General features: G+C 37.8%; 1 protein-coding gene across 4 annotated transcripts in view; it reads left to right on the forward strand.

Annotated features, from left to right (window-relative positions):
- The window catches only part of ctbp1 (C-terminal binding protein 1), a 200,039-nt gene that overhangs the window by 52,767 nt on the left and 119,781 nt on the right, over positions 1-27,491 (forward strand). For 2 of the 4 annotated variants that reach the window (XM_059965601.1, XM_059965603.1), the window contains exon 2: positions 23,228-23,286. The exons of the other annotated variants lie outside the window; for them this stretch is intronic. In XM_059965601.1, coding sequence (XP_059821584.1) covers positions 23,228-23,286 — 59 coding nt within the window. The remainder of the gene's footprint in view (positions 1-23,227; positions 23,287-27,491) is intronic. 4 annotated transcript variants of the gene reach the window in all.

Raw genomic sequence — 27,491 nt, forward strand, 5'->3', positions numbered from 1 at the left:
TATCATCTATCATTTGTTGATTTTAATAACTCCCCCTCAATTCTGGGTGAATTAATTGTGGACAAAAATTCTGGTATTTTCTTGTGATAGCCACACCTCATGAGTAGCTTTTAAAAAGATGCTTTAATTACTTGACATCTCTTTAGGGTTATCTTTTCAACTCTGGTCTCCAAAATAAAAATTTGCCAATCTCTCTATTTTTCACAATGACTTTGACAAGTAAATTTAGATATCAGCATCTGGTATTTGAACATCTTTTAGTAACCAGAACTAAATATCCTATGCTATGGTCTGTACGAATTTGCTTGTTATCTTTTTACTTGAATTATTCAGTTTTGTAGTTCAACATCCTCTTCCCACGGTATCAATAAAGTATGTCTGTCTGTCTTTGTTACTTTTCTGCTCCACAACATCCATCAAATCCGTTATTGTATTCTACTTCATCCTCAGCTACTTACTAACTGTTGTCTTTCTGAGGTTTAAGTGGGGAGGTTATTTTGAACATGTGTAAAGATACTTGTTGGTATCCTTGGAAGAAAATCACAACTTGAGTGTACCAGGAAGGGAATGTTTCCAGGGTCAAATGATTTCAACAGAATTGGTGGTCTTATCATTGGAAATGCTAGAAATCAAATTTCAAGAACTTACAGGATTGTCTAACTACGGAGAAGCTGTTTCCAATTCTGTTTTTTGAGGACAAAGGCTTGCATGTTTGAAATGACTAGTAAAACTTGCAGAAGGCAATGGTAAAAGAGTGATATGGAACTTGCTACTGCTAGGGATGACGGAAATGGTATCATCCAGGGTTTTCATGGGATGTAATCTGCAGAGCAATTGGGTAAGCAACATGGAAATAAAACCGATGAAGTTGCTTGACGAATGTGGGATCATTGATTGGCTTCAAAGGAAAATTTTATTGAGGATGTTGCCATGATTAAACACATCACTGTCAGGATAAACCAGAAACCATGGTTCGCTGCTAAGGTTCGTGCACAGCTTAGGGATCAGCACACTGCCTTCAGATCAGGGTACAGAACAACTCTTCAGTCAACAAATGCTGTGCTTTCTTGTGTCATCAGATTGGTAAAGCGCGAGTAAATGCAGAAAATTCACATACACTTGTGACATCAGGGACATGTGGCACATGTAGTGAATTAGACAAACCAGAACAGATTTCCAGCTCACCCTGCTTGTCAATGACAGTGACATCTCCCTGAATGTCTTGGAAACATAGAAAAACATACAGCACAATACAAGCCCTTTGGCCCACAAAGCTATGCCAAACATGTCCTTACCTTAGAACTACCTAGGCTTTACCCATAGCCCTTATCTTTCTAAGCTCCATGTAGCCATCCAGGAGTCTTTTAAAAGACCCTATCATTTTCAACTCCACCACTGTCATGGCAGCCCGTTCCACACACGTTTTAAAAAAAACAAACACTTACCCCTGACATGTCCTCTGTACCTACTTCCAAGCACCTTAAAACTATGTCTTCTCATGCCAGCCATTTCAGCCCTGGGGAAAAGCCTCTGACTATCCTCATATCAATGCCTCTCATTATCTTGTACACCTCTATCAAGTCACCTCTCATCCTCCGTTGCCCCAAGGAGAAAAGGCAGAGTTCACTCAACCTATTCTCATAAGGTATGCTCGCCAATCCCAGCAACATCCTTGTAAATCTCCTCTGTACCCTTTCCAATGCTTCCACATCCTTCCTGTGGTGAGGTGACCTGAACTGAGCACAGTACTCCAAGTAGGGTCTGACCAGGGTCCTTTATAGCTGCAACATTACTTCTCGGCTCCTGAATTCAATTCCACAATTGATGAAAGCCACTGCACCATATGCCTTAACCACAGAGTCAACCTGCGCAGCAGCTTTGAGTGTCCTATGGACTCGGACCCCAAGATCCCTCTGATCCTCCACACTGGCCAGGAGTCTTATTCTGCCATCATATTTGACCTACCAAAATGAACCACCTCACACTTCTCTGGGTTGAACTCCATCTGCCACTTCTCAGCCCAGTTTTGCATCCTATCAATGTCCTGCTGTAACCTCTGACAGCCCTCCACACTATCCATAACACCCACAACCTTTGTCTCATCAGCAAATTTACTAACACACCCCTCCACTTCCTCATCCAGGTCATTTATAAAAATCACAAGGAGCAGGGTCTCATTACAGATCCCTGAGGCACACCACTGGTCACTGACCTCCATGCAGGACATTACTGCCAACCAGTCTTCTATGTATGATTTGACCTATTAGATGTGACATTTAAAAAAAAAGGTATTGCCTTTTCATATGGAGAACAGACACCATCTCTAGCCTCAACTGAGGTGAGGAGGTTCCAAGCCAGGGTAAACTTGCGTAAACCTGCAGGGCCAGCCAACATACCTGGTCAGGTGCTGAGGAATTATGCAGCCCAGCTTTCAGCTTTCTTAATGGATATCTTTAATATCTCCATGAAATAGTCCATTATCCCCATCAGCTTTAAGGCAGCCGTCATCATTACGATGCCAAGCAGTGAGTAAATGACCTAAATGATTACTGCTGAGTACCACTGACCTAAATAATGGTCGTGTTCTGAGCAGCTAGTAATGGATTATATAAAATCACACCTTCCAGCTACATTGGACTCTTTCCAGTTTGCCTACTACTCAAATTGGCCCACAGCTGATGCCATAGTCTCAACCCTCCAATCTGTCATGTCCCACCTAGAAAACAGTGCTTCATGCACTAGTATGTTGTTCATCCATTTCAGCTCTGCGTTTCTACAGATGAAGCATGGAGAGCATTCCATCTGGTTGCATCACTGTCACCAGGCCAACAGAGGCTCACTGTACAGGATTGTAGAAAGCTGCAGAACTTAGCCAGCTCCTTCATGGGCAGTAATCTCCCCAATATCTGACCCATCAGAATTTTGGAATGGACCGTGAGCCCATAAACACGACTACTTATCCCTGTCTCTTTTTTTGCACTATGAGAAAGGGCAGATGACAAAACTTTTAGTAGGGGAATACTTTACATCCAGCGACCACAATGCCATTAATTTCAAAGTAAATATGCAAAGAAGTGGGTCTGGTCCGTGGGTTGAGATTCTAAATTGGAGAAAAGCCAGTTCTGATGGTATCAGAAATGATCTGGCAAGTATGGATTGGGACAGGCTGTTTTCTGGCAAAGTTGTACTTGGAAAGTGGGAGGCCTTCAAGAATATAATTTTGACTTACAAAGCTTGTATGTGCCTGTTGGAGTAAAAGGTAAAGATAACAGGTATAGGGAATCTTTGCTTTTCAAGAGCCATTGAGGCCCTGGTTAAGAGAAAGGAGGAGGTGCATAGCAGGTATAGGCAAGTAGGAACAAAGGAGGTACTTGTAGAGAACAAAAAATGTAAGAGAACTCTTGAGAAAGAAGTCAGGAAGGCTAAAAGAAGACATGAAGCTGCCCTAGCAGACAAGGTAAAGGAGAATCCTAAGGGATTCTACAGGTATATTAAGAGCAAAAGGATTGCAAGGGACAAAATAGATCATTTGGAAGACCAGAATAGTAATCCACGTGTGAAGCCAAAACAGATGGGGGAGATCTTAAATGCATTCTTTGCATCTGTATTTATTTGGGAGGTGGATACAGAGTCTATTGAAGTGAGACAAAGTGACATCAACTTCATGAATCCTGTACAGATTAGAGGAGGTGTTTGCTACCCCGAGGCAAATCAAGATTGATAGATCCCAAGGGGCTGACAAGGTTGAAAGAGTGCAGGGAAAAAAAATACAAGGATGTTGCTGAGTCTGGAGATCTTGAGTTATAAGGAAAGATTTTGAATAAGTAAGGACTGTATTCTTTACAACGTAGAAGATTGAGAGGAGATTTGATAGAGGCATACAAAACTAAGAGGTATAAATAGCATAATTGCAAGCAGACTCTTTCCCCAGTGAGCTTGGGTGGGACTACAACCAGAGGTCATGGGATAAGGGTGAAAGGTGAGAAGTTTAAGGCGAACATGAGGGGAAACGTCTTCACTTAGAGGGTTGTGAGAAGTGGAATGAGCTGCTAGCACAAATGGTGCATTCAAACTCAATTTCAGTGTTTTCAGGGAAACTTGGATAGTAGGGCTATGGTATCGGTGCAGGTTCATTAAGAGTAGGCAGTTTAAATGGTTTTGGCATGGACCAGATGTGCCGAAGGGCTTGCTTCTGTGCTGTACTTCTCTATGACTAATTTAATATTTTTAAAATATATCGTGGATTCTAGTTAATTGGGACCAGTACATTTTGGTACAGTTAAATGGCTGCCTCAATTGGCCAAACTTTCATTGGAATATTTGAAAAAGTATTTTTGAGGAAAAAAGGCAAATTACCACTTAATTGAGTAACAATTTATGCGTTTAAATGAAATGCAGAACAAGTTAGAACACCAATTCCTCTACAGTGCGATTTTTAAATTGTGTTAGTTCCTAATGGTTATTGACGGAGGAATTCATCTGCCATGTTCTTTTCATTAACTCTCAAGGAGCAAAATCAGCACAGACAGTGTAGATAATGGACTGCCTTCGTACAATGCTTAAGGCAACTGCATCCTCCAAATCTTCATTTTCATTATGACATTCAAGTAGATTGTTGATAGCTTTGACATTGTCTTATCTTTGCTCTCAGCCATTTCTAGCAACTCTAAGCCTGAATGCTTGAAACTGCAGTGAACAAAACAGTTCTGAATTGTTTTACTACTTATTTCTTGCCAACTATCAATGACAGAAACACTGCTTTTGAACACAAACACATGTGACTGGAGCTATTTAAAAACTGATCGCTCAAAGCACAGCGTAAAGTGATATAATGTTGAATCAAGAGCATGCAACTGACATGAGTTAGAAATTTCAGCAGCAGACTCGTATCCCAATTAAGTGCACACTGTCCCAAATAAAAGGGAATCCCTGCAATGTTTATGATGTGCTTTTATTTATTAAGACTTGTCTCAAATAAACAGCTGTCCTGATTAACCAATGGCCTAATTAACTGGAACCCACTGTACTTATTGAGTTTATTAGTTTTATCATTATATATTGTATGTACTGCTGCCACAACAACAAATTTCACAACATATGCCAACGATACTAAACGATTCTGTGAACATGCTGTTTTAACTACTGACAGGAATATTTATTATTTGTTAGTTCTTGGTTTCAACCAATTTGAACACTTTTTCCAATTTTTATTTCCCTGACTAAGTTTTGTCATGGAAATGTCGAGAATACTGTTCAGGCTTGCAAATCGTTCTGGTTTTCTGTGTTCCAGCATGCTTCCTTTTAAAACTAGTCAGGAAAATTCACTTGCTGTGCTTCCTCTTTTGTGCCTACTGGACATTTTTTAAAGTTTTTTTTAAATTGGTCAACCCATTTAGAATCTTGGTTACTTGCTTTGATTATTTTCATATTTTGTAATGCTTTTATACTGTTGGCTCAATATTAGTGTTCCACCTGACTTCCAGCTACAGTTAAACCAACTTAAATGGATAGCGTTCTCTTCTTTTTAAAGATGTATTCCTATGAAAGTGATATTAGTTCCTTTGGTTAAACATTTCTGACTCCTAAATCATGAGGTGTCTTTAACTATTGATATTGATTCCAAAGATACTGCAACTGCTCTTAGTGCACGTTTTCTGAGTCATTAACAAATACCTGATCATGATGTACATTTCCTCCTGTGGCTTCCTTGACATTTTGGGTTAGGAAGCATTCATGCACAACATATGTCAACTCTCTGCTTAAAACCAAATTAGTTTTCCATTTAAAAAAATATTTTCCTATTTGTGCACATCCTTGTCACTTCCAGAATCTGTGTTTTGTTTTTCCCCTTGGAAACCACATGTTAACTTGGATATACTTTTAATTGATTATAATACATATTGAATTTGGATAAGTTGTAACATTTTCAGTGTGTTGTATTTCAAATGTGGTTCTTTTCTGCTGTTAGGTATTTATTAAGTACAGTGGATTCCGGTTAATTGGGCCATCGGTTGACTGTGGTAGCCACTTATTTGGAACAAATCTTAAAGGACAAAAGCTAATTGAGGAAATAGCCAGGATATCCTTCGCTTATTTGGCACACAATGCTGTTTAAATTTAATTGAGATGAAACTTGTTGAGCAGTTTCTAACTTGCATTGGTGGAGTGCACTTGTGTGACTGTTAGGCAGTACACCATGCTCAGAGTGAACAGTTTTTAGATGACATCATATAATAAATAGTTTCTAAATAATTGTGTGTGTTCAAAAAGCAATGATTTTTGTCTCCGGCAATAACAAATAAGCAACAAAACCATTCAGAACGGTGTTTATCACTGCGTTTTCCAGCATTCGGGCTTGGATATGTGAGAAATGGCTAGTAGAGAAAATGAAATGATTTCACTACTTTAGCAAATTAGAAACTACGAAGAATTTGAAGATACTGACAAATGTCTTGATTGTCATAATGAAAATGAAGATTTGGAAGATGTAACAATTTTTTAATTAGTATCAGTCATGTGCACTTGTCGTGTGCCTTTTGGACGCCGCATCATCCTTGGAGTGAACAGTTTTTAAATAGCATCAATTGCATATGCTTGTGTTATTTATTTGGGGAGAATTTTAAAAGCTGTGATATTTTGACACTACTTCTTGCAAGAAGGCCATGAAGGCAGTCCATTATCTGCACATGGTGTCTGCCCTAGTGTTCATTTGCAGTTAATCAAAAGAACATGGCAGTATACACCATATGTTTTCCTCCATCGATAACTATTAGCTTTTGTAGTAATGCAGTAATGTTGGTAGTGTTCTAATTGGTTTTGCATTTCATTCAAATACGTAATTTGTTACTCAGTTAAATGTAGTTAATTTATTTTAAACCATTTCCATGAAACTTTGGCTAACTGGAATAGCCACTTAATTGGGCCGTAATGTATTGGCCCCGAGATGTCACAATTGATTGGAATCCACTGTATATGCAGAGTTATTTCATTTCCAAATAATACTTCAGATTAAATATTTTATCTGTTTGCATGATTTGTTTTATTCTTTTCTCCTTCTGTGAGCACTGGAGGTTGGTCTTTTTTTAATTGGGTTCTTTTGGGTTCCTTTGTGACTGCCTGATAAGCAAACAAATATCAATGTTGTACAATTTAGATTTGTTGATAATAAATGCACTTTGAATCTTTAAAATATTTTAGATGATGCCATTCAGTCTAAAGTAGTCATTCTTTTCATGTTTTCACCCCACCCCCAATTTTTACATTTTTTTCCCCAATCATTCCAGCCCTCAGGCACCAGCACTGATTGTGTACCTTTCAGCATTTTGTTATCTTTGAATCAAGCTGAAGCAGAGAGGAGTTGGTTTAATGCCTGTGATACTGGAGACAGTGGTGGGAATTGACAGTCTCTTTCCTTTGGGAAGAGGTCTTCATGTTTCTGTTAATGAAACAGCTAAGAACAAAAGCATCCTGCTTTGTAAATTGAAAAAGCCTATTTTTTTCAACTTAATATTTATTTTTTGGATTTTTTTGCGATATAACATTGATTCAAATTAATGTTTTTTTTCTGGGCACATGACTTTGAGTTTCAAGGTGTTCTATTTGCCGGAGTGCTTCAACTAACAAGTCACCTTACCCCAACATTACTGACTTCGAGTTTAACATACATGAGCTACACTTAAAATCAGCTGGAAATACCAATTATCATTGTTACTTTTTTTTTTGCAAAGAAAAATTAAATAGTTTTGCCTGAAACCATTAACGTGTAATATGTATTTTTAAAATTTCTCAGTATGTTATAAAATAGAATAAAAAAGATATTCTCAGTAGTAAGGAGAGCAAATGCGAAGTCAGCATCCATTTCAAAAGGATTAGAATATAAAAGCAAGGGTGTCATGCTGACACTTTACAGGACCACACTTGGAGCATTGTGAGCTGTTTTGGGCCAGTTGTCTAAGAAAAGATGTGGAGATGTTGGAGAGGGTCCAGAGAAGATTCTGGAGATTGATTACGGGAATGGAAGATTCGTGTATAGGGAGAGTTAGATGATTCTAGGCCAATGCTTTCAGGAAGAATGAGGCAGATCCCACTGAAACTTAAGTGCTCCTTAAGAGACATTATCTTGCCTGGCAAATCTGTTGGAATTCTTTGAGAAATAACTGGAGAGTCAATGGATGTTATATACTTGGATTTTCAGAAGCCCTTTGAGAAGGTGCATTACATAAGACTGCTTAACCAGGTCAGAGCCCATGGTATTACAAGAAAGGTACTAGCATGGGTAAAGCATTGGATAACTGGCAGGAGGTAGAGTGGGAATAAAAGGGGACTATTCTAGTTGGCTGTCAATGACTAGTGATGTTTCACAGTGGTTGGTATTGGAGGCCACTTTTTTCACATTGTATATCAACAGTTTAGATGATTGAATTGATGGCTTTGTAGCCAAGTTTGCAGATGATACAAAGATGTATGTAGGGGGCTGGTAATGGTGAGGATGTAGAGAAAATGCAGAAGGTCTTAGATTAGGCAAATGGTCAAGGTGTAGCAAATGGAATACAGTGTCAGGATGTATATGGTCATGCACTTTGGTAGAAAGAATAAAGACATAGAATATATTGTAACTGGAGAGGGAATTCAGAAATCTGAGGTGCGAAGGGAATGCTTGTGCAGGATTCCTTAAAGGTTAACTTGCAGGTTGAGTCAGTGGTGAGGAAGACAAAAATGAAGTTAGCCTTCATTTTAAGAGGTCTAGAGTATAAGAGTAAGGATTTAATGCTGAGGCTTTATAAGATATGGTCAGCCTGCAGTTGGAGTATGTAAGCAGTTTTGGGCCCCTTATCTAAGAAAAGATGTGCTGGCCTTGGACAAGGTTCAGAGGAGGTTCATGAGAACTATTCTGGGAATGAAACAGCATATGAGGAGCTTTTGGCTCTGGGCCTGTACTTGCTGGAGTTTAGAAGAAAGTGGGGGGTGCATTTCATTGAAACCTATTGAATATTAAAAGGTCTAGTTAGAGTGGACGTGAAGAGGATGTTTCCAATAGTGAGTTGCCAAGGATCAGAGGGCACACTCTCAGAATAGAAAGACAATCCTTCAGAACAGAGATGAAGAATTTCTATAGCTAGAGGGTGAATCTATGGAATTCACCGTCACAGATGACTGGAGGTCAAGTCATTCGGTATATTTGAAGCTGAGGTTGATATGTTCTTGATTGGTCATGGCATCAAGAAGGCAGGAGAATGGGGTTGAGGGGCTAATAAATCAGCTATGACTGAATAGTAAATCAGACTTGATGGCTGAAAGGCTTAATTCTGTTCCTATCTCTTATGGTGTAGGTTAGGTATTGTTAGCGCTGCATTAACATTGCCGTGAAATGACAGAGTAAGCTGGTTTTTGCCTCTGTTTTAGGAGGCCATTGCCCTTTCTCTAACCTCTTTATTCTGCAGTATGTTCAGGTCGACCTATCCAAGTTTGAGTCCAATCATGAAACAAGGGTAAGGGAATGCAGCTGCTGAAAGTCTGAAAGAGCAGAAACTGCTGAGGTAACTGTGGGGAGAGAAATACAGTGAATACTTTTCATGAATACTGGAAAAGCTTACTTTAAATTGTAGACAGGAAAGATTGAAAAGAGCTGGGGGGTGTTTGTAATTTGGCAAAGACCCAGGATGTCAGCTAACGTAATATTTGAAACATGGTAGTTAATGTGGTCTGGAGAAATACAAATAGAGAAATCAGTAAGGTCTTTTAAACAGCTAAAGATCAAAAACAACATGCTGAATTGAAATGCCAAGTACACTTGCTGGAAATGTGAAATTAAAGATAATGGTAGTAATACTTAACCACCTGGATGACATCAGTGGTGAGAGAAAGTAGTTGTATTGGAACCGGCAATTCTGGCAAATGATATTTAAGTTCGATTAGTTGAAAGCGTTGCATTCAATATCAGGTTAAGAGGTATGATACAATGAGCTAGAAGGTGAAAATCAAAAACTGAACTGCAAATGCTGGTGTTATGAAGATACCACAGCTCTGAGGGGCCGAAGGAGCGGGAGCAGCCCCCTCCTTCTGGAGAATCGCAAGATCGCTATTAATTCGGGATTCGGAAGTGAGAGACAATGCAACGGTTTTGACCATTTGTTCTTAGAGGCACCTGTGTCACGTGCAAGTCCCGGCTACGTGACAACTACCATGAACCTGAACACCCTCGGGCCATGTGGGGGTGGAGATTGCATCCCCCTACTTTGATGGACAGCTACAACTCTGCAAGTAAAGATAAAAGCGGACTGCAGGAGGCAGTACCCTAGCGATGCACCAGAGGAACTTGCTCGCTCAACGCTCCCGTGAGAGCTGGAAGCCACTCAACACCACATGTGCTCCTAACTCCTTTGCCTGGGGAGCGGGTGGCTGATAATACCGAGAAGGACTTTGAACTAACAACGGGGAAACAACGCTCCCCTGATTTTAACGGAGTGGTCAAAAAGATACGGGCAAGTCTTCTTTTCGTCCTCACCGATCCCTCTAAGACACGTGAAACCCAACAATTCCTCGAAAGACTTCTGAATGACTCTTTAGATTTCCAATGGACAAAAAAATATTATCCCCTAGACAACAGCCGAGATTAATGATGATTATGACTATATCCGGGCTTTAGATTGCGTATTGGTGATGTGCATTATATGAATGTTTGCATTAACCTTACTTTTGTGCCCCTTTATAAATAAAAACGTTTGAAAATAGTGGCATCAGACTTCAACAGACCTCTCTATCTTTGCTGGTAAGTTATCCAGTTACGGGATACGTAACACTGGAAATCTGAAATGTATACTGAAAGTGATGTAAACATTTAGTACAGCAAGCAGCATCTGAAAGAGATGCTTTCAGTTTGGGTATCCTTCATCAGAACCAGTGGCAAAAACAAAGGGAGTACCTCTGGTCAAGCAAGGCCAAATCGATCAATGTGGCATTTCAAGCCTATTTTCACTCCTTTGTCTGTAATAGGCAAGTCCTGTGGCTAATATCAAGGCTATGGGACTTGTCTAGTAGGCCAGACTATGCCAATAGAGAAAGGGGAAATAAAAGTCAAAATAATGACAGTTCAGCTTGTTTTATACTATCAGAATGAATGATTTGCCTAAAGTAGAGGAATTTAATATTGAGTGTGGAATGTGCCAAGACAAATGTAGTTTGTTCTTCAAACCTGCATTAATTGTCATTGTAATAGTGCACAATACCACAGCTACAAAGGTCAGTTAGATTTGGGTGGTGAATTCAACTAGTAGGCCACCAGAAGCTTGTGATTACTCCTCTGAACTCATCATGTGTGCTCTAAAAATCAGTTGTGCAATCTGCATTTGGTTTCTTCAATGTTAACTTTGCAAATACCAAATGCAGTACATGAGAATGGAAGATATGCAAATGAATTACTACTTTGTGTGGAAAGATTGGCTTTCTGGATGGAAGCTGTAATCCTATATTTCAAGAAATAAAGAAAATATCTAAAAATTAAATTTAAAAAAGGGAAAACTTAAAGAAATTGTGTAATATTCTTGGACACCTTTACCAACTACATGAGATTTTCAGGCACGTAAATACCATGTAAATTTAATTTGCTGTAATGCCAAAATAAGCACTTGAGGTGCACATGAAAACTCCAGTCCAGCATTGAACCTCACTGTTATATTATTTTGAACCATCTATGGCTGCTTTTAAAGTTAAGTTCAATTCATTGTTTATGTTAATGAGGAATGTAAGTCCACCTTTGGAATAATTTTGGAAAATTGCACTGTCCTTGGAATAAGCATTGGCCAACTTCCCTGTTAAGTAAATATTTTTTAAAAAGTTTAAACAAAAGATTTCCACTTGGAAGAGCAAGAGGCTTCTTCCTGGTTTTGCAGCATGCCTGCTAGTCATAAATTCATTGTGCTGTCAGGTTCTATCCAGTGTGCCCCTGCTTCAGGGAGAGGTAATGTGGAGCTGTTTCTTTGAGTCAAACATGAGGGAAAAAACTACAGCTCCTGCAAGCAATATTGTGGGAAATCTGTGTACAATTTTTCACTCGGGTTGTAGTCACATTCAAAAAAATTGATACAGAATTGTTTTCACAATGGTTGGAACTGGCAAGGAAATGAGTATATAGTTTATTTTGCTCATGCACCAAATTTCCTTTAAAATTGTTCTTGACAGTGAAAGATGATGTTCAGCTTGGGAGTTCAGGAAGTACAAGTGTTCCTGAAGCATTAGGTACTCTGAGGAATCCTTGGTGAGCCCATGGGGAATTTTTTTTTATTTCAGATGACTGAATAAGGTAGTTGTTTCTTCCAGTCAAAATTACTTTCACATATTAATGCTTTTGGACGTATTTTTTCAAAATTGGGCATCTTTTGTACCTTTTAAGTTAGAATTTAAATGTTCATGCAGGTAGTGACTTGTTCTTTTTCACATTAAATTAAAAAAAACTTTGTTGCAGACTGTAATAATACCAATTGTATTTTCTACATTGGGGCTTCAGACAGTAAACGTTGGATCACAATTAAGATAATTCAGCCCATTGAGTCTGCTCCACCATTTCATCATGGTTGATTTATTATCCCTCAACCCCATTCTCTGTTTTGAACTTTGACGTGTCAAGGAAGTTTTTAACATTGTTTTCAGTTAATTGGGACAGTCAGGATCAGGAACAGAAAATTTTGGTCCAATTAAGCAACTGCTCCAATGAGCCGAATTTTCATGGAAATAGTTAATGTACTTAAAAAAAAAAGATACAACTGTCATTTAATTGAATAATAATGCGTATCCAGACAAATTAGAACACTACCAATACAACTAAGGCACTATAAAACTGTAGTTCCTAATAGTTATCAAGAGGAATTCATCCATACTGTACACGGATGGCCTTTGTTGTTTAACTTTGAACACGTCAATGTGGACACCTTGTGCACATAATAAACTGATTTCATACAATGAGTTTGATTGCATCCTCTAATCTTCATTTTCATTGTAACATTGGAGAATAATTGTCATAGTTTAACATTCTTCATAATTCCCAATTTGCTGGTTATGAAATGGTTTCATTTTCACTCCCAGCCATTTCTCGCATCTCCAATCCTGAATGCTTGAAACCACAGTGAGCAAAACAATTCTAAATTGCTGTTTATTTCTCGCCAACTATCAGTAACAAAAAACACTTTTTTGAACACTAACACATGCAACTGACGCTATTTTTAAAACTGTTCGCTTGAAGCATGATATTGTGTCCAATGGTCGCAAGTGTACACAACTGATGCTAGTTAGAAGTAGTTTGCAATGGTCTCCTATCCCAATTAAGTGGCATGGTGTCTCAAATAAATTAAGGGAATCCTGGCTATTTTCTTGATTAGTTTTGGTTCTTTAAGAATTGTCCCAAATATGTGGCTGCCCCAATTAACCAATAACCTAGTTAAATGGAATCCAGTGTATTTAGAGATCTTTCTTACAAAGCAGAATTCTGAAGGATGCTTAAATGAAAGCTGTAATAAATTTTTCTAATTTTAAAAATAATATACACCATTAATAATAAAAAATACATGTCATTGTTTCTGCAGATTCTCTGTCAGAGCAAGAAATGTTTTCTACTAGCAAATTAAATACTTCCTCATTTCAAGCATTTGATGTCAGCACAGAGTGCTTATGTCAAATACAGTGCAGCCAGCTGCAGAATAGGTACCTCTACATTGGCCCCATGTCTCCAGCTGAAAAGGTTTTGGGTTTTTCTTCCCACACTAGCGGGCCTTGCTAATTGAAGTCAGTCTTTCTCCAAACTGTGTGTAATAAATAAATAGATAGATAGATAGGGAAAGAAAGAAAGAAAGAAAAATGCCCAAGATTACTTTGCATCGTATTTTTTTTAAGACCCTGAAAAATCTTCAGTAGGGTTTGGTATTGTCATTGGGGAAAATTTTCTTGGGATGTGTTAAGTAGAAACAGATCTTTTGTTGGACGAATGTGAATCTAGGCTCCAAAGATGCAAGGAAAGTTTTTTTCAATTCTGCCGTTCAATTGATAGGTGATAATTCCCCATTTATCAAGTCTTTGTCCTTATATTTAAATGTAGTTGGGGCACTGTTTTTATAAACATACAGGGCAATTTCCTGCATGGTTTGTTTATTGTTTTTAACCTTCATTTTTACATTTTCTGGATTATTAAAAATGGCGTAGCAATGTTTCACTAAAGGAACAGATGCTTCAGCAATTAGATCTGTATGAATTTTGGTTTGTGCCTTAAAAATAGTCTAATCAATAAGATGTAGAGTTTTATGACTGGAGAACTGTATATGTGTGCTGCTTAAAAGTATTGATTTGTTTATCTTAGTTTAATTTTCTACTTCATGATCATTATTCAAAAGTAGCTTCCAACTAAGGCTGCATATCATGAGCCAGAGGAAAAAAGATGTGGGTAGCTCTTGTTTATTTTTTTCAAAAAGAGAGCTTAATTTCATAGCAAAAGTTAATCATTAGCATTCTATCCATCAGATGCACTGCCTAGCTGTTCTTGGAAAATTTCCTGATAATTTTTTTTCCTATTCCTGGGCAGGACTATAGAGAAAGATCTTTGTTTCAAACAGATTTGAATCCTTGACAAGATTTTCTGTATGTTCTCCTAATACTGTATTGTGTTTAATAATTTATTATCCTGTACTGAAATTTAATACACTGCCAATTCATGCAAGAGAAAAATTGTACAATTTTATAATTGTATATGCTTTCCCTTTTGGAGAGTAAGGAAAGTTATTCCCAACCACTACAGTCCATTTCCTCAGCTGTTCTTTTGACTTTTTGGAAGTTTCCAACAGAATAAGTTTCTGATCAGTTAATTTTGAATTATTAATATATTTGAAGTATGCTGTCAGTCGTTTTCCCCTCCATCTGCTTTTCCGTCCTTCCTCCCAAAATGCATCACTTTACATTTATCCACCCTATTACTGAATCAGCCAATTTGTTTTGCTTACTTGCTTCACCAATCCACATCCCTCAGCAGACTATTTTGTAACCAACCTCCTGAGGATTAGTTATCCCACTTATCTTTTGTGCTCTTATCAAATTTGGCTGCATTTTCTTGGACCTTTTATCTAATACAGTAATGGAAATTAATAAATAATAGATAAATATAAATGTAAATAGTTGAATAGATACCAATGACACTCCTCTAATAACAACATGTCAATAAGTGCATTTTTAAATCTGCCCAGTTTTCTGGCCAGTTTTCCTTCCATAGTAATATATTGTCCTCAGTGTCACGAGCTACTGCCCTGTGCGTATTCATTTTGCATTGAATGCTTTCTGGTATTCAAAATCCACAACATATGTTAGTTGGGTGAAAGGACAAGTCCACTTTCCATTGTAAAAGAATTACTTAAATTATTTCCCTTCCATAAAATCATACAGGCTTGGGTTGATTACGTTATGGTTTTCTAAATGTAGTACTAGAGCTTTCTTAACAAAAGATTACAGCATTTTTTGTATTTGGTAATGTCAGCTGTCACTCTGAAGACTATACTTTCCTGTAATCTGTTTCCCTACTTGATTAGGAAGTATTTTTTTCATTTGTGGTATTCCAATTTTGTCATCTTGGGAATTGGGGGGAAAAAATGACAATATATCCACTCCATTTACAGCTATTTCCTTTTAAGACAGGGGACCAACAGCCTTTCATCCCATTGTATTTTCAAGTGATTATGGTTGTTTTAGATTGTGTTCTTGTATTTCTTTTTCATGTTTTTGGTGAATTGTATAGTGAAAACAGTCAAAAATTGGTTTAAAGTACTGTCATTTCTCGTTGCTCATTGTTAGTTGCCAATATCATAAACTTAGCAGCTAACCTTACCTACCCTTCTATATTTGGGGAATCGTATACAATTTATTAGTTCTTGATAACACTATCATCAACTTTTCTTAAAGATTCTCTTTATTGGGGTTTTGAATACACTGATCTTCACAACATTGCATTTCTTCTTAATATCTGTTTTTTTCCCCTCCACTCATAACATTAATATTGCAGTTATATTACAGTTCAAATGTTTGTCTATGTCCGCCTTGTATATATTATGGATCTTTGCTTTTGTTAAACTGATTACGTAGAAGAGCAATTGATTATTATTTTAAGTTGCCAGCACAGACATTTTGAACAGAATAGCATTATTCAAATATTTGAGGGTTAGTTCAATAACCAAGGTACTGATCGGTTTGATTAGGGGTCCCCAGTCTTTTTTTTAAATGTCCTGGACCAATACCAGGGCATTAAGTGAAGATTCTGTGTTCCCCAGGTTGGGAACCCTTGATGTAGATAAAGGAATCTGTACATTTTTGTGGCATAATTGCCAAATCCATGCTCTTCCTTGGATCTTTTTGGTGTGTTTTTTTTTTGCAAGGAATGGAAATTCAATCAATATCTCACTTGTTTTGATGATTTCTCCACATTCTCAGGATATAAATAAAGACAATGAAGTTTGTAATGTCTTGTCCCATTTCTTCCCCCTCCTAATTTTCCCACTACTATTCATCTCCAGGTTGCAGGAAGTGTTCCGTTCCTGTGAACTGTTTGTAACCCAGACAGTTCACTTCAGAAATATAGTCATAAATACAGTACATGGGTGGCAGAAGATACCTGCAGCCCCCCAAAAAAACAGCAAATGCATACTGCTGATCTCTTAAACGATCCTATAAGTTGGGAGTTCGTAAGATGGGGAAGACATGTAACCTATACTTCCCACATTCTAATCTATTTCACCACCCACTTATAAAATAGAAATTTGTGCTAACCATTGAGCCTTCCAACCTGCGTATAGTTAGGATCAGGAACGATATCCACATGGTCAGCCAAGTTGTGCAAATTCTAAGCAGATAGCACCCAGAGACAGGATTGAATCTGGGTAGCTGGAATTGAGGCATTGACTCTATTAACTGCGTCACCAATTGCCCTAATCTGTTATCCTAGGTAAAAAATACTGTTTGAATTTTTGACTTGCCCAAACTTCACTGATGCTTGCTTACGCTGTTCATAAAAGTTGATGTAAATGTACTGTTTAGTGTGAGAGTTTAGGAGACTGAATCTCTGATAAACAGTGAACTGCCTCATGAGTCATTCTCTTTGGAAAAACTCCCAGTAGAAAGCAAGTTTCTATTAAATAGAGTTTCTATTCAGCTCCTCTTTTTTTTATACAAAAAGATGGTACATTATGATAAAAAGTAGTTACTGTTCTGTTGAATATTTAATTAGATGTATGCTTATTTATTAAAAACTCCTTGCATTTTACATTTTATTTGTAACACAAAGATTTCACTCTGTTGTCCCTTGTGGTATAAAAGCAATCATTTTAGCTTCCTTTTGAATATTGAAGAAGTTTTTTTATCTTTATGATAAAAAAAATGCAGAAAGTAATAGGTTTTTCCACTGCTGTTTGTTGGGGAGTAATAGACATTCATGATATTTTGAGCGCTGGTGTGTTGCAAAACTTTGGTCGAACTGTTTCCGGCTATTGTAAGCAACTGTTCTGTACTAAGTATACCTCTCTGAAAAAGAACTTATTTTAAAATTGCCTTGTTAACCACAGACTATTGAAAGGGTTCCAACAAAGAATTGTGCTTTCATAACTAGCATATTTTAGGAGGTATAAAATTGTGATACATTAACCAAGGAAGCTCTCATTCCAGCACAAAGTTGTGAATTCTTCGTGTCTGAGAGAGGTGGTAGCTTAGACATTGTACATTTGCTTCTTTCACAAAATAGTGGGGCAATCTAAATACGACTAAAACTCTCATTCTCTGTTTGTGACCTCCAGTTAGCCCAAATGGTGCATTACAGCGGCACTTTTTTTTGACTAAATCGACTTAAAATGCGCTGACTTACAAGAATGCATGCAAAGTTCAAGCTTATATATTCGTATAAATTGCTCACTCGTCGATCAACAGGCCCCACTTTCCACAACCTGAACTGATTCCACCGTAAATGGAAATCGCGACGTGACACCACAACGCATGCGAGCGGCCAGCCTCAGCAGCGCCTCACGATGCTCACAGCAGCAACATCAAGCGGAGCAAAAGGGCAGGGCAGCTCTATTTTGAGTGATACTATTCTGCTAATCACCATCAGCATGTGCAGGATTGAGATAGATCAAACTGCCACCCATCAATTGGAGATAATTAAATGTAATTGTAATGGCATACTTCCATACAACCATCAAACCCTTTGCTGCAGTCAAAGGACAGTGGTGACTATATCACATCCATTTAGGAGAGCGCCAACCATATCATCAAGAAGAATCAGCATCCTGAAGGCTTTGGTGTTACTGGTTCATATCTTCTATACAGCATTAAGGTAAAAAGCTATGGTCAGTCTAATTATGCCACGTAGAAAGAGAAAGGGGACATTATGGTCAAGGGATGACGCCAAACATTGTTGGGAAGCGGCAAGGAGAGGGAGAGAACAAGAATCGGATGAGGCCAGGGCTGCATGACTCCAGGATCGGAGACAAAGAACAAACAGCAGAAGAGATGAAGAGATGGCGAATGAAAGGACTGCACGTCTCCAGAATGACAATGAAAGGCACAAGGGTGGCAGATCAACCAGAAATGTTGCCATCAAAAGTGTCCTTCGTTAAATGAGGAGGATCTATATTTGCCTTGCTATGCTTCTTTCTTTTTTAATGAACTGAGTTTTTCCTCTTTAATTTCCAAAGCATATCACATCAGACTGCACTACCTTTCTCTTAAAGGGTGCCCCAACGGGTCACCCGCTTGTCTAGTAAAATTTATTCTTGTGGCTATTTTCAATTGTACTCTGACCTCTCACAATTGGATCAAGTATGATTCTTAGTACAGCTGAGTTTTGCCTGCAGTACTTGGGTGTTTTATAACATCATGCTGCGTGGTGCTTGTCCTAACAGTTTTTTCCATCAAATTCAGTATTTTTACAGGAATATATAAATTTGGACTGTGGTACCACAGGGGTTTATTTCAGATAGCTGCATAACACAAGTCCTTCATTGTGTTATGTCCTCCTCTCAGGAATGCAGTGAGGCTGTTATCAACAGCTGCTTGAAGATCGTACGTCGATCGACACGAAAACTTGGCCTTTCAGTTCCAGGACCTGTTCACAACCAAATGTTGCTGACTGATGTATTACAAGGTGCATCATTGCATACTTGAGAGATGCATGGAAATGTGCAACTGCTGCGAAGATTCTATGGAGAAAGTCCATAGTGTATGGCTTTCTGAGGGCTGGAACTTATTGCAAAGAAAGAAAAGCACTGGTCATTTAATTAAAAATTGGCATTGTAATATAATGTAAATCTTGTGAGCAAATTTCATGATACCAAGTGCAGTAAAGGTGTCACATACCCATCCTGTGTTATCCATTTGCAAGTGAGTAAAGTGGTTCTGATTTGTTTTTACTCCCTATTTTTATGGACCAGCTCTACGTGGACACCGTTTTTACCAGTTCTTGAGTGTGCAGGATATACATTTGCCCCCTACCCACCCCCCCCCCCATGCCATCATTTCCCATCACATCCAGGGGTAGCTCTACTGTTGTTGCCATGGAGACTTAGTTCACTTTCTTTCTTGCATATGCCCATCAGCTCTCTTATATTGAAGATAAATATTTGCAATTTAAAATGTTTTTGGTGACTGCCCCCCCCCACCCCATATTGTAGTTCAGTGCACCAACAATACTGAAATCTAATTTGTTGTCATAATGATAGGGCAAAATGTTGAAACTTAGTGTCATCTTGCAGTTAATAGAAGATATTGCCTCCAGTTTAAAAATTTGGTGTCACAGACCAACCTTAAATTGGCGCTACTGAAGTTGAATGACAGTGTACTGGTGGTTAATAAGGCAAGAAATATGACTAAATACTTTAATAACGCTCTCTGTGGTAAATTGTGGCAAACTATCACCACAAGCAATGACAAGAGGTAATCTGCAGATGTTGACTGCAAACAGTGAAGAGGCAACAAAGGTGAGGCTAAGTCAAGGTAGTGTGGCATGTTCAAGGGGAAGTGGAGACATGCTTGAGTCGGTGTGAGCGAACTGGAGGCAAGTGGGTGCAGATGAGTTTCAGAGCCAGTCCACCTAAACCTTGAGCGTAGTTGGATCGATATAAGTGCTGGGCTGATTTGGAAAGGTTGAATGGCCATGGGCTGTGCAGTGGGATACTAGCTCAGAGCATATCACTGCTGTGAGGACCAAGTCCTAGTGTAGGGCATGACCCAGTTTGATGAATTTAAATGCTGGCTCAGACAGACTGAAAAGGCAGAGTGTTGGGACTGGAGGTGAGGGTCGGGCTAATTCCACAGCGTTTACTCCTCTCTTCGCGGTACTGCAGCTGTGAGACTTCTTTGGTTGCTCCGTGCTTTGTGTCTGCAAGCTTTGCAGCTGTGTGGTGAACTGAAACCTAAATTATGGGCCAATTCTGGCTGCTCACTTTGGTTTGGAATGCTATCGGTGTGATTTGTGATTTTTCTTCTTTCTCTACGCATTAGGTGGGTTTTTTTTAAAAAGTTAGGTTTTTTTGAGTTTCTTGCTTTGTGCCTGTCTGTAAGCAGACAAATCTCAAGGTTGTATAATTTGTACAATTTTTATAATAAATGTACTTTAAATCTTGTGATTCCTTGATTTAATCTGTTTAAAATTCATGCATTTGATTGATTTGATGTTCAAAGTAAATATGTTGCACTGGTTGTATTTTCATGCCATCATGGTAGAACTTTGGTTAGATAGACCATTGGAAATACTGATGGTTTGACATCTGGCTCATCAGGGCCTCATTCCCATATTTGCTTTTGCTGCACTCGGATCCACTGGGAAAAAATGTATTTAACTACTGTGCAATTTGAAGGTGACCTGGTGTATTAATAGATGTAATTTATAATAGTTTAGTAATTTGCCAGTTGGGCACCACCAATGGGTGTCAGATAACACCATAAGATATAGGAGTAGAATTCGGCCATTTGGCCCATCGAGTCTGCTCCGTCTTTTCATCATGGCTGATCTATTTCCCTCACAGCCCTGATCTCTTGTCTTCTCCCCATATCCCCATATTGGAATTTTACTGTACTTCTGATGTATTTCTCATTAGTGCATTGTACATTTGCAGCAAAATGTGTCTAACTTTAAATCTTCAAGCACAATGAAGAAAGAGCCAATATTACAGTAGCCTTCAAATTCCTGTTCTATTTGTGTGCTAGCTTTCTGCTTCAAGTGGGGGAAAATTCGCACCATGCCCTCATAATTTTAACTGGAGCAAAGTTGTGGCAGAAATAAGTTTTTCAGTTCTTCCTTCCAAAATAATAACTTCACTTCTTTACATCTCTACATCTTTCCCACTGTAGCTTGCTGTAGTTATGCTCACACATCTAATCTCTTAAGTATCTTTCTGTAAACTGTATCCTCATCCCAACTTGCCTTTTCAATAGTCTTTGTTATTCACCTATTTCTACATTTGTTACCAGATTATGAATATGTATTGTAAACAGTTAGAGTGTAAGATGAGTTTCCCATGGGACCCCACTGGTCATATTTTGCCAAATTAACAATGACTGCCATATGCCTACTTTCAGCTTTCTGTCAAGCTCTATCTGTGCCAATATATTACTTGCCACATGTGGGCTTTGTATTTCATCACATAAAGGTCCTGTTACATGCGTGAAATATGGACCTGATGTGAAATACAACCATTGGGGCATTTGAGCTTTAGGAGTTGAAAAGCAGGAGAGAGAGAGAGAGAGAGAGAGAGAGAGAGAGAGAATATATGTATGTGTGTGTGTAGAGACACACACACACACACACACACACACACACACACACACTGTACTTCAGGATCCGATTGCCAATCGTTGTTTTGCATTTCCACCCCAGGCTAAAGAGTAAAGATGACAAAAATCAGTTCAAGCTGCTTGTCTTCAGGTGCTAGATATGTATATGTTGATTATGGGGAAATGAGCCATCTGGTTCATAAATTTTGAGCTTGACTGGTCAAAAGTTGTAAAACAGCAAGAATAATTTGTGAATGGGAAGTTATTCATTAAACCGCTGAAAAGATTACCTGATATTTGAGGATTTGTAATTTAGAATTTATAATTGATTTTGGTATTATCTACAATGTAATCTTGGCTTTTGATTAGTGTCAATTAACCTAAAGCTTTGTTTATTGAATTAAAACTTTTTAATTGTCATTCATTTGAGTGATGTTTAACTTTAAAAGGAAAGGTGTCTGAACTTTCAGTTGCATAATATTTTAGTTTCATGTTTGTAATGTAATGAATCATCCAGGATTGAAATTTTGACTAATTACAGAGATAGATGTAGATATTAGATAGGAGATCTTTCTCTATAGTTTGAATTCTGAGCATTGGGCATACACAGAACCAAACAGCGATTCCTTATTAATGCCATTGGACATCAAAACATTGTATATTTTGTTATTCTATATGCAGTGTTAGGGGGGAAAAGATTCCTTGAACAAAAACTTGTCTGACTTGAATTTGTTTTATCAGTGGAGTGCAACTGTGTAAATTCTAAGTACTAATCACATTAGCTCTTTCAATTTGGGAACGAAACTGATAATTTTATACTTTAAATGCATTCACATGTTGAATCAAGACTGGGAATGCACATCAATCATGATCATCAAGTGCAGACGTTCTTTTTCAGTAACTATATTCATTCTAAAGGAATCTTAAAGTAGTTCCTCCTTTCTGAGCATGTGGCCAATAACACTGGAGCTTGTCTTAAAAATCCATTCATTTACTTTTATCCACATGCAAAGGTTGTCATTTTTCTGTGTAAAATGTAAATAATTGTGGAGATTTGTTTTTTTTTAACTCCATTCACCCATATTTCTGTAATGAATTAAGAGTATAACTTGGGAGAGGGGGAAATTGGGGAAATGCATTTTTTTAAAAACCTAACTCTGTCCTGTTTTTCTGGTAATGTTTAAAGCCATAAACTATAGGTTACTGCAATCACTTAACTGCAGTGCTGTTACTAATATCTGATTTGAAATTGGACTATTTGTTTCCCCCCCAGTAACCTGCTTTTACACCAACCACTTGTTCTCCAGCTTGGAATATATGTTTAGGCTGTTGTGCTGGGAGATGGGGTTTATTGGGCATCTATTTCTCTCCTAAATTTGGTCAAGATATGAAATGAGAGTTTATCACATTTTGTTAGCATTTGTCTTTATTCTTGCTTTGAAATTAGAGTGAAGATGATGGATATGCATCGAGAAACCAAGTGGAGCAGCGGCCTGGAGAGTTTAAGTATGTCACATGAACTAACGCCTTCTTTATTATATGAAAACTTCTGTGGATAAATGTCATCCTTTCTTAAGTTTGTATGTGAGTCAAAAGTGACTGTTGGATAAGTTTAAAGACATTTTAATTTTAGTGGTGAATTAACATTGGTGGTTTTTCAGCAGAGCAATAGGAAAAAAGTACATTAAAACAGAATTTCAATTGTTTTATGCTTTTATCACTAGGGTTAATTGGGCAAAATCTGATTTGTGTTTAAAACAATAATTTTGAAAATGCTAAAATGTCTGTGACAAATTGTACTCTCATATTTGTAATATTCTAACTTTTCATTGCAATGTTGGAAAATAATTGTAATTCCCTTTTATAGCTAAGGAAACATAAAGTCTCATTTAACCTGGCATTTTGAATAGATTGTGAACTTCTCAATTTCTAAGTTAATTCCTTTCACTGGTGTATTTGTGTATTTGGTTTCTGATTTGATAGATCATAATGTTAATAGGAAAATGTTATACCATATAGTAACACTGAAAATATCAGCAAAGGAACTTTCTGGTGATTTTAACTGAATTTGCAATTGGTTTACAAACTGCACATTTCACTTAAATCAAAGCAAAATAAAATTCTGGAAATATAATTATCACACATTTTTACATTGAGTCTTTTTTCATCAGGTATGATGGTCTCAGTAGCTGCAAATGCCATGTAGGAATACAAGAAGTCAGGGCAGACCATGAAGGCAGAAAGGCAGTTGTTTTATAATTTGGTGCAATTTTGTAAAGTCCGTTTGGCTAAACAGCATCATGTTTTAAATTGCCAGGACAGAATTTTTTTTAATGTTTTATTTAAATTGAGGCTAGCAACCACAATTGCACCAATATCATTATTGTGCAACATGTAACCAATTAGTCTGCTCTTAAGTGGTGTTGACTGAATAAAAGTTGTATACTCCACCTTAAACACGAAATGCTACAAATGATCCATGTGCCAAGTGAATTTTTGATGCAGATTTGTATTACAATACATCAGAGCAAAATTTGTTCAATGCACTAAGTTTTGTAGGTTGCCCTCCTGAGCTGAACCCAGTGCTGCTAATTGCCTTTTGACTAAAGTAAAGATTTCAGAATCAGAGTTGGTTTATTATCATTGATGTATGCTGCAAATCTTTCTTTAACAACAGCAGGACTGTGCAAGGCAAAAAAAAACCTGTTACAAAACAGAACAGTACAAGAGAGGAATAGAGAGGTAGTATTCTTCTCTTAGTAGACTATTCAGAAATCTGAAGGTGGAAGGGAAGAAGCTGTTATTAAAATATTGCGTGAGTCTTCAGACTTTAGACTCACTCCCTGACGGTAGTAATGAGAAGAGGGCATGACCCAGTAGGTGGGGGTACTTAATGATGGATGCTACCAACTACTCATGCTGTATTGATTCCATATTTTCTTCCCACATTCTCAGAACCTCCCTCCAGGTTCTACTCAGACACTGTAAGGCTGTGTTACTGTGCTGCCCTAATTTTGTAAAAACACTTCTTGATTTCAAAGTCAAGTTTCAGTTTCTGTCTTGAATTCCTTTGGATGCAGAAAACAGAAGAGTGCCCCAGAGAATGAGTAACTGTTAAAACATTAGAACCCCAAAGCCCCTCACTCTCCCTCCCATGCACAAGCAGCAGCAAAGCAGCAGCCCCCCCCCCCACCTGCAAAAAAGCATTAGCACCCTCCACCCACCATCATGTAATAGCAAAGCCCTTTAAATGATCTACAGTAATTGTTCACTGGACAATTTGACATGCCACAGTTGGAGCATATCTATCAAACCTTATCTGAGGATCTTCTGCAAACCAACTATTTGTATCATCCTCTTCCATTCACATCTTTTAATTTTGGAGAAATTATCTGTATCTGTCTAAACTTCTGTAAGCTGTAATATGACACAAGGCTGAAGTCTCTTTGATCCAGATTGGGATAAGCTCCAGTTTCATCCATTTAATCATTGGGAAATGAAAATTTTTGCTCTACTGCAAACTCAGTGACATTTCACTAATTCTTGCCCAATATCTTGCATACCCAAGCTAAGCTTTTATATCATGCTCTTAACAAAGAACTACTGATTTTACCTCTTAACATCTGCCTGTGTCTTAGATTATTTGCTACAGAAATACTTGAGCGCATACTTGTGATCTCCTAAATCTTAAATTCTGTGGTTTCCTGCCCAAGTTCTGGCCCTTCACTTTCCATAGACTTTAGCACAGTTCTTTAAACCTTTAAACCAGATTATCTAAAAACACAAAATGCTGGCAGAACTCAGCAGGCCAGACAGCATCTATGGGAGGAGGTAGTGAGGACGCTTCAGGCTGAAACCCTTCATCAGGATTCGGCCCGAAGCGTCGTCACTACCTCCTCCCATTGATGCTGTCTGGCCGGCTGAGTTCTGTCAGAATTTTGTGTTTTTATTTATTTCCAGCATCTGCAGATTCACTCATATTGCCAGATTATCTGTTTTTCCCTACACTCCCCCACCACCACCACCCCCAGAATTCAGTTTCTTTGTCTTTGGGCTTGTGCTTTCTGTGCCATGTTTTACTACCACCAGTTGTACTTCCAGAAAACATGCTCTCAATGATGCTTAAAGTACCCTCCAAATCTCCTTCTGCCCATAGCATCCATTTTTTTATATAAATCTTTTTCTGAATTGTTTTGAACCAGTTTTAAAACATTTGCTGTGCTTTATTTACTTCATCATCTTGCCACTTAGCTATGAGAATTGTCAGGTAGATGACATTCCATTGTGCAATTAATTTGGGCAGTTGAAAGTTCTGATGCTGCATTGCAATCCTGGCTTTAATGGTCATGTTCAATATTGTTATTGTACTCAAATCCACAGCCTTCTGACCTCTATTTTAGAGTATAATCTTGCAAGCCCATGAGGTACAACATTTTCTAGACTTTGAAGGAAAATACTTCATGTGAAGCTGACAGGAGTAGGTCCTTTTGAACATTAGGAGACTATGAGAGCAATCCACTAAAATATCACATTTTTTTAAAAAGTGGAAACCAATAATAAGCTTTAAATTGGTTAGAATTGTTTTCTAAGCTGGCTACTAATATTGTGATTGTTTCATACGGTTTGTGAATGGCCACATCTTAGATTATGAGTGAGACAGCTGGTGAAAGGAACAGTTTCATCAATAATCCTCCTGTGATTCGAAGATGCTTGCATATTAGACAATCAGATTAAGATTACAAGTATTTTTATAAAGTCCTCTATGGATGTCACTGCTAAATTACAGTATCTGTTAAAATGCATGTACGATTGTTTATGGTATTTGGATTGCAGTGGTTCTGTAGTGGTGTTTGGTTATGCAGCTGTCAGCTTGTAAATGGAGTATAGCATCAGATCATCCTGATAATATTACTACGGTGGAGTCAGTTTTCCTATTTGTCAAGCCATCTGCTTGTAGGATTCTGCATTTTGTAACTGTCAGCATTGATACCATTGATTAATTTTCCCCCCACAAACATGAAACTTAATGTCATAAATCTCAACAAAGGTTTTATACTTTCATCAGAGGACGAATTTGAGCTTGTCACACTACTTTGCGTGTTGATGGAATATTAACTGAGCTCTCAATGAAATGAACGTATCTTTGCCAAATACCTGTGGACTTTTTTGCTGCTTGGTGGAAAAATGATGCATGAACATTAAAATCTCTCATTGTTTCTCCTAATGTTCATCAGATCCTGCTTTGCTTCCCAACTTTTTATGATCGTGTAGGTTCAACACTCACTTTTAAAAACAATTGCAGATGGTATTCTTTGTCGTCATTATCCATTGATTATAATTTCAATACTCTAAATTGCAAATTCTTTGGTAAAAGCCTAACAACAGGTTAAGATCAGAAGCAAAATAACTTGAGACAACTATTTAGTTTTCCTTCTGAGGCATGCTGTCAAACCTCACATGATTGTTTACTCATTCTGTCTCTTTTGCTTTAGTATTGGCATCCTTTTGCTGCCTGACTTGTGTCAATGAAGTTAGAAATGACGTGGCATCTTTGTGTGCAGTACATTAAGTTGGCAGTGCAATTTCCTTGCAGACAGCTGCTGCAAGTTGAAACCTACTTCAGTGTTTCTTGACTGAGAAGCCGTACTGTAAATTCTTATGATAATGTGTAATCTCAGCAAAACAACATTTAGGTTGGTTTCCACTGGGAT

This window comes from Hypanus sabinus, chromosome 3 (assembly GCF_030144855.1).
Source record: "Hypanus sabinus isolate sHypSab1 chromosome 3, sHypSab1.hap1, whole genome shotgun sequence".
Lineage (NCBI taxonomy): Eukaryota > Metazoa > Chordata > Chondrichthyes > Myliobatiformes > Dasyatidae > Hypanus > Hypanus sabinus.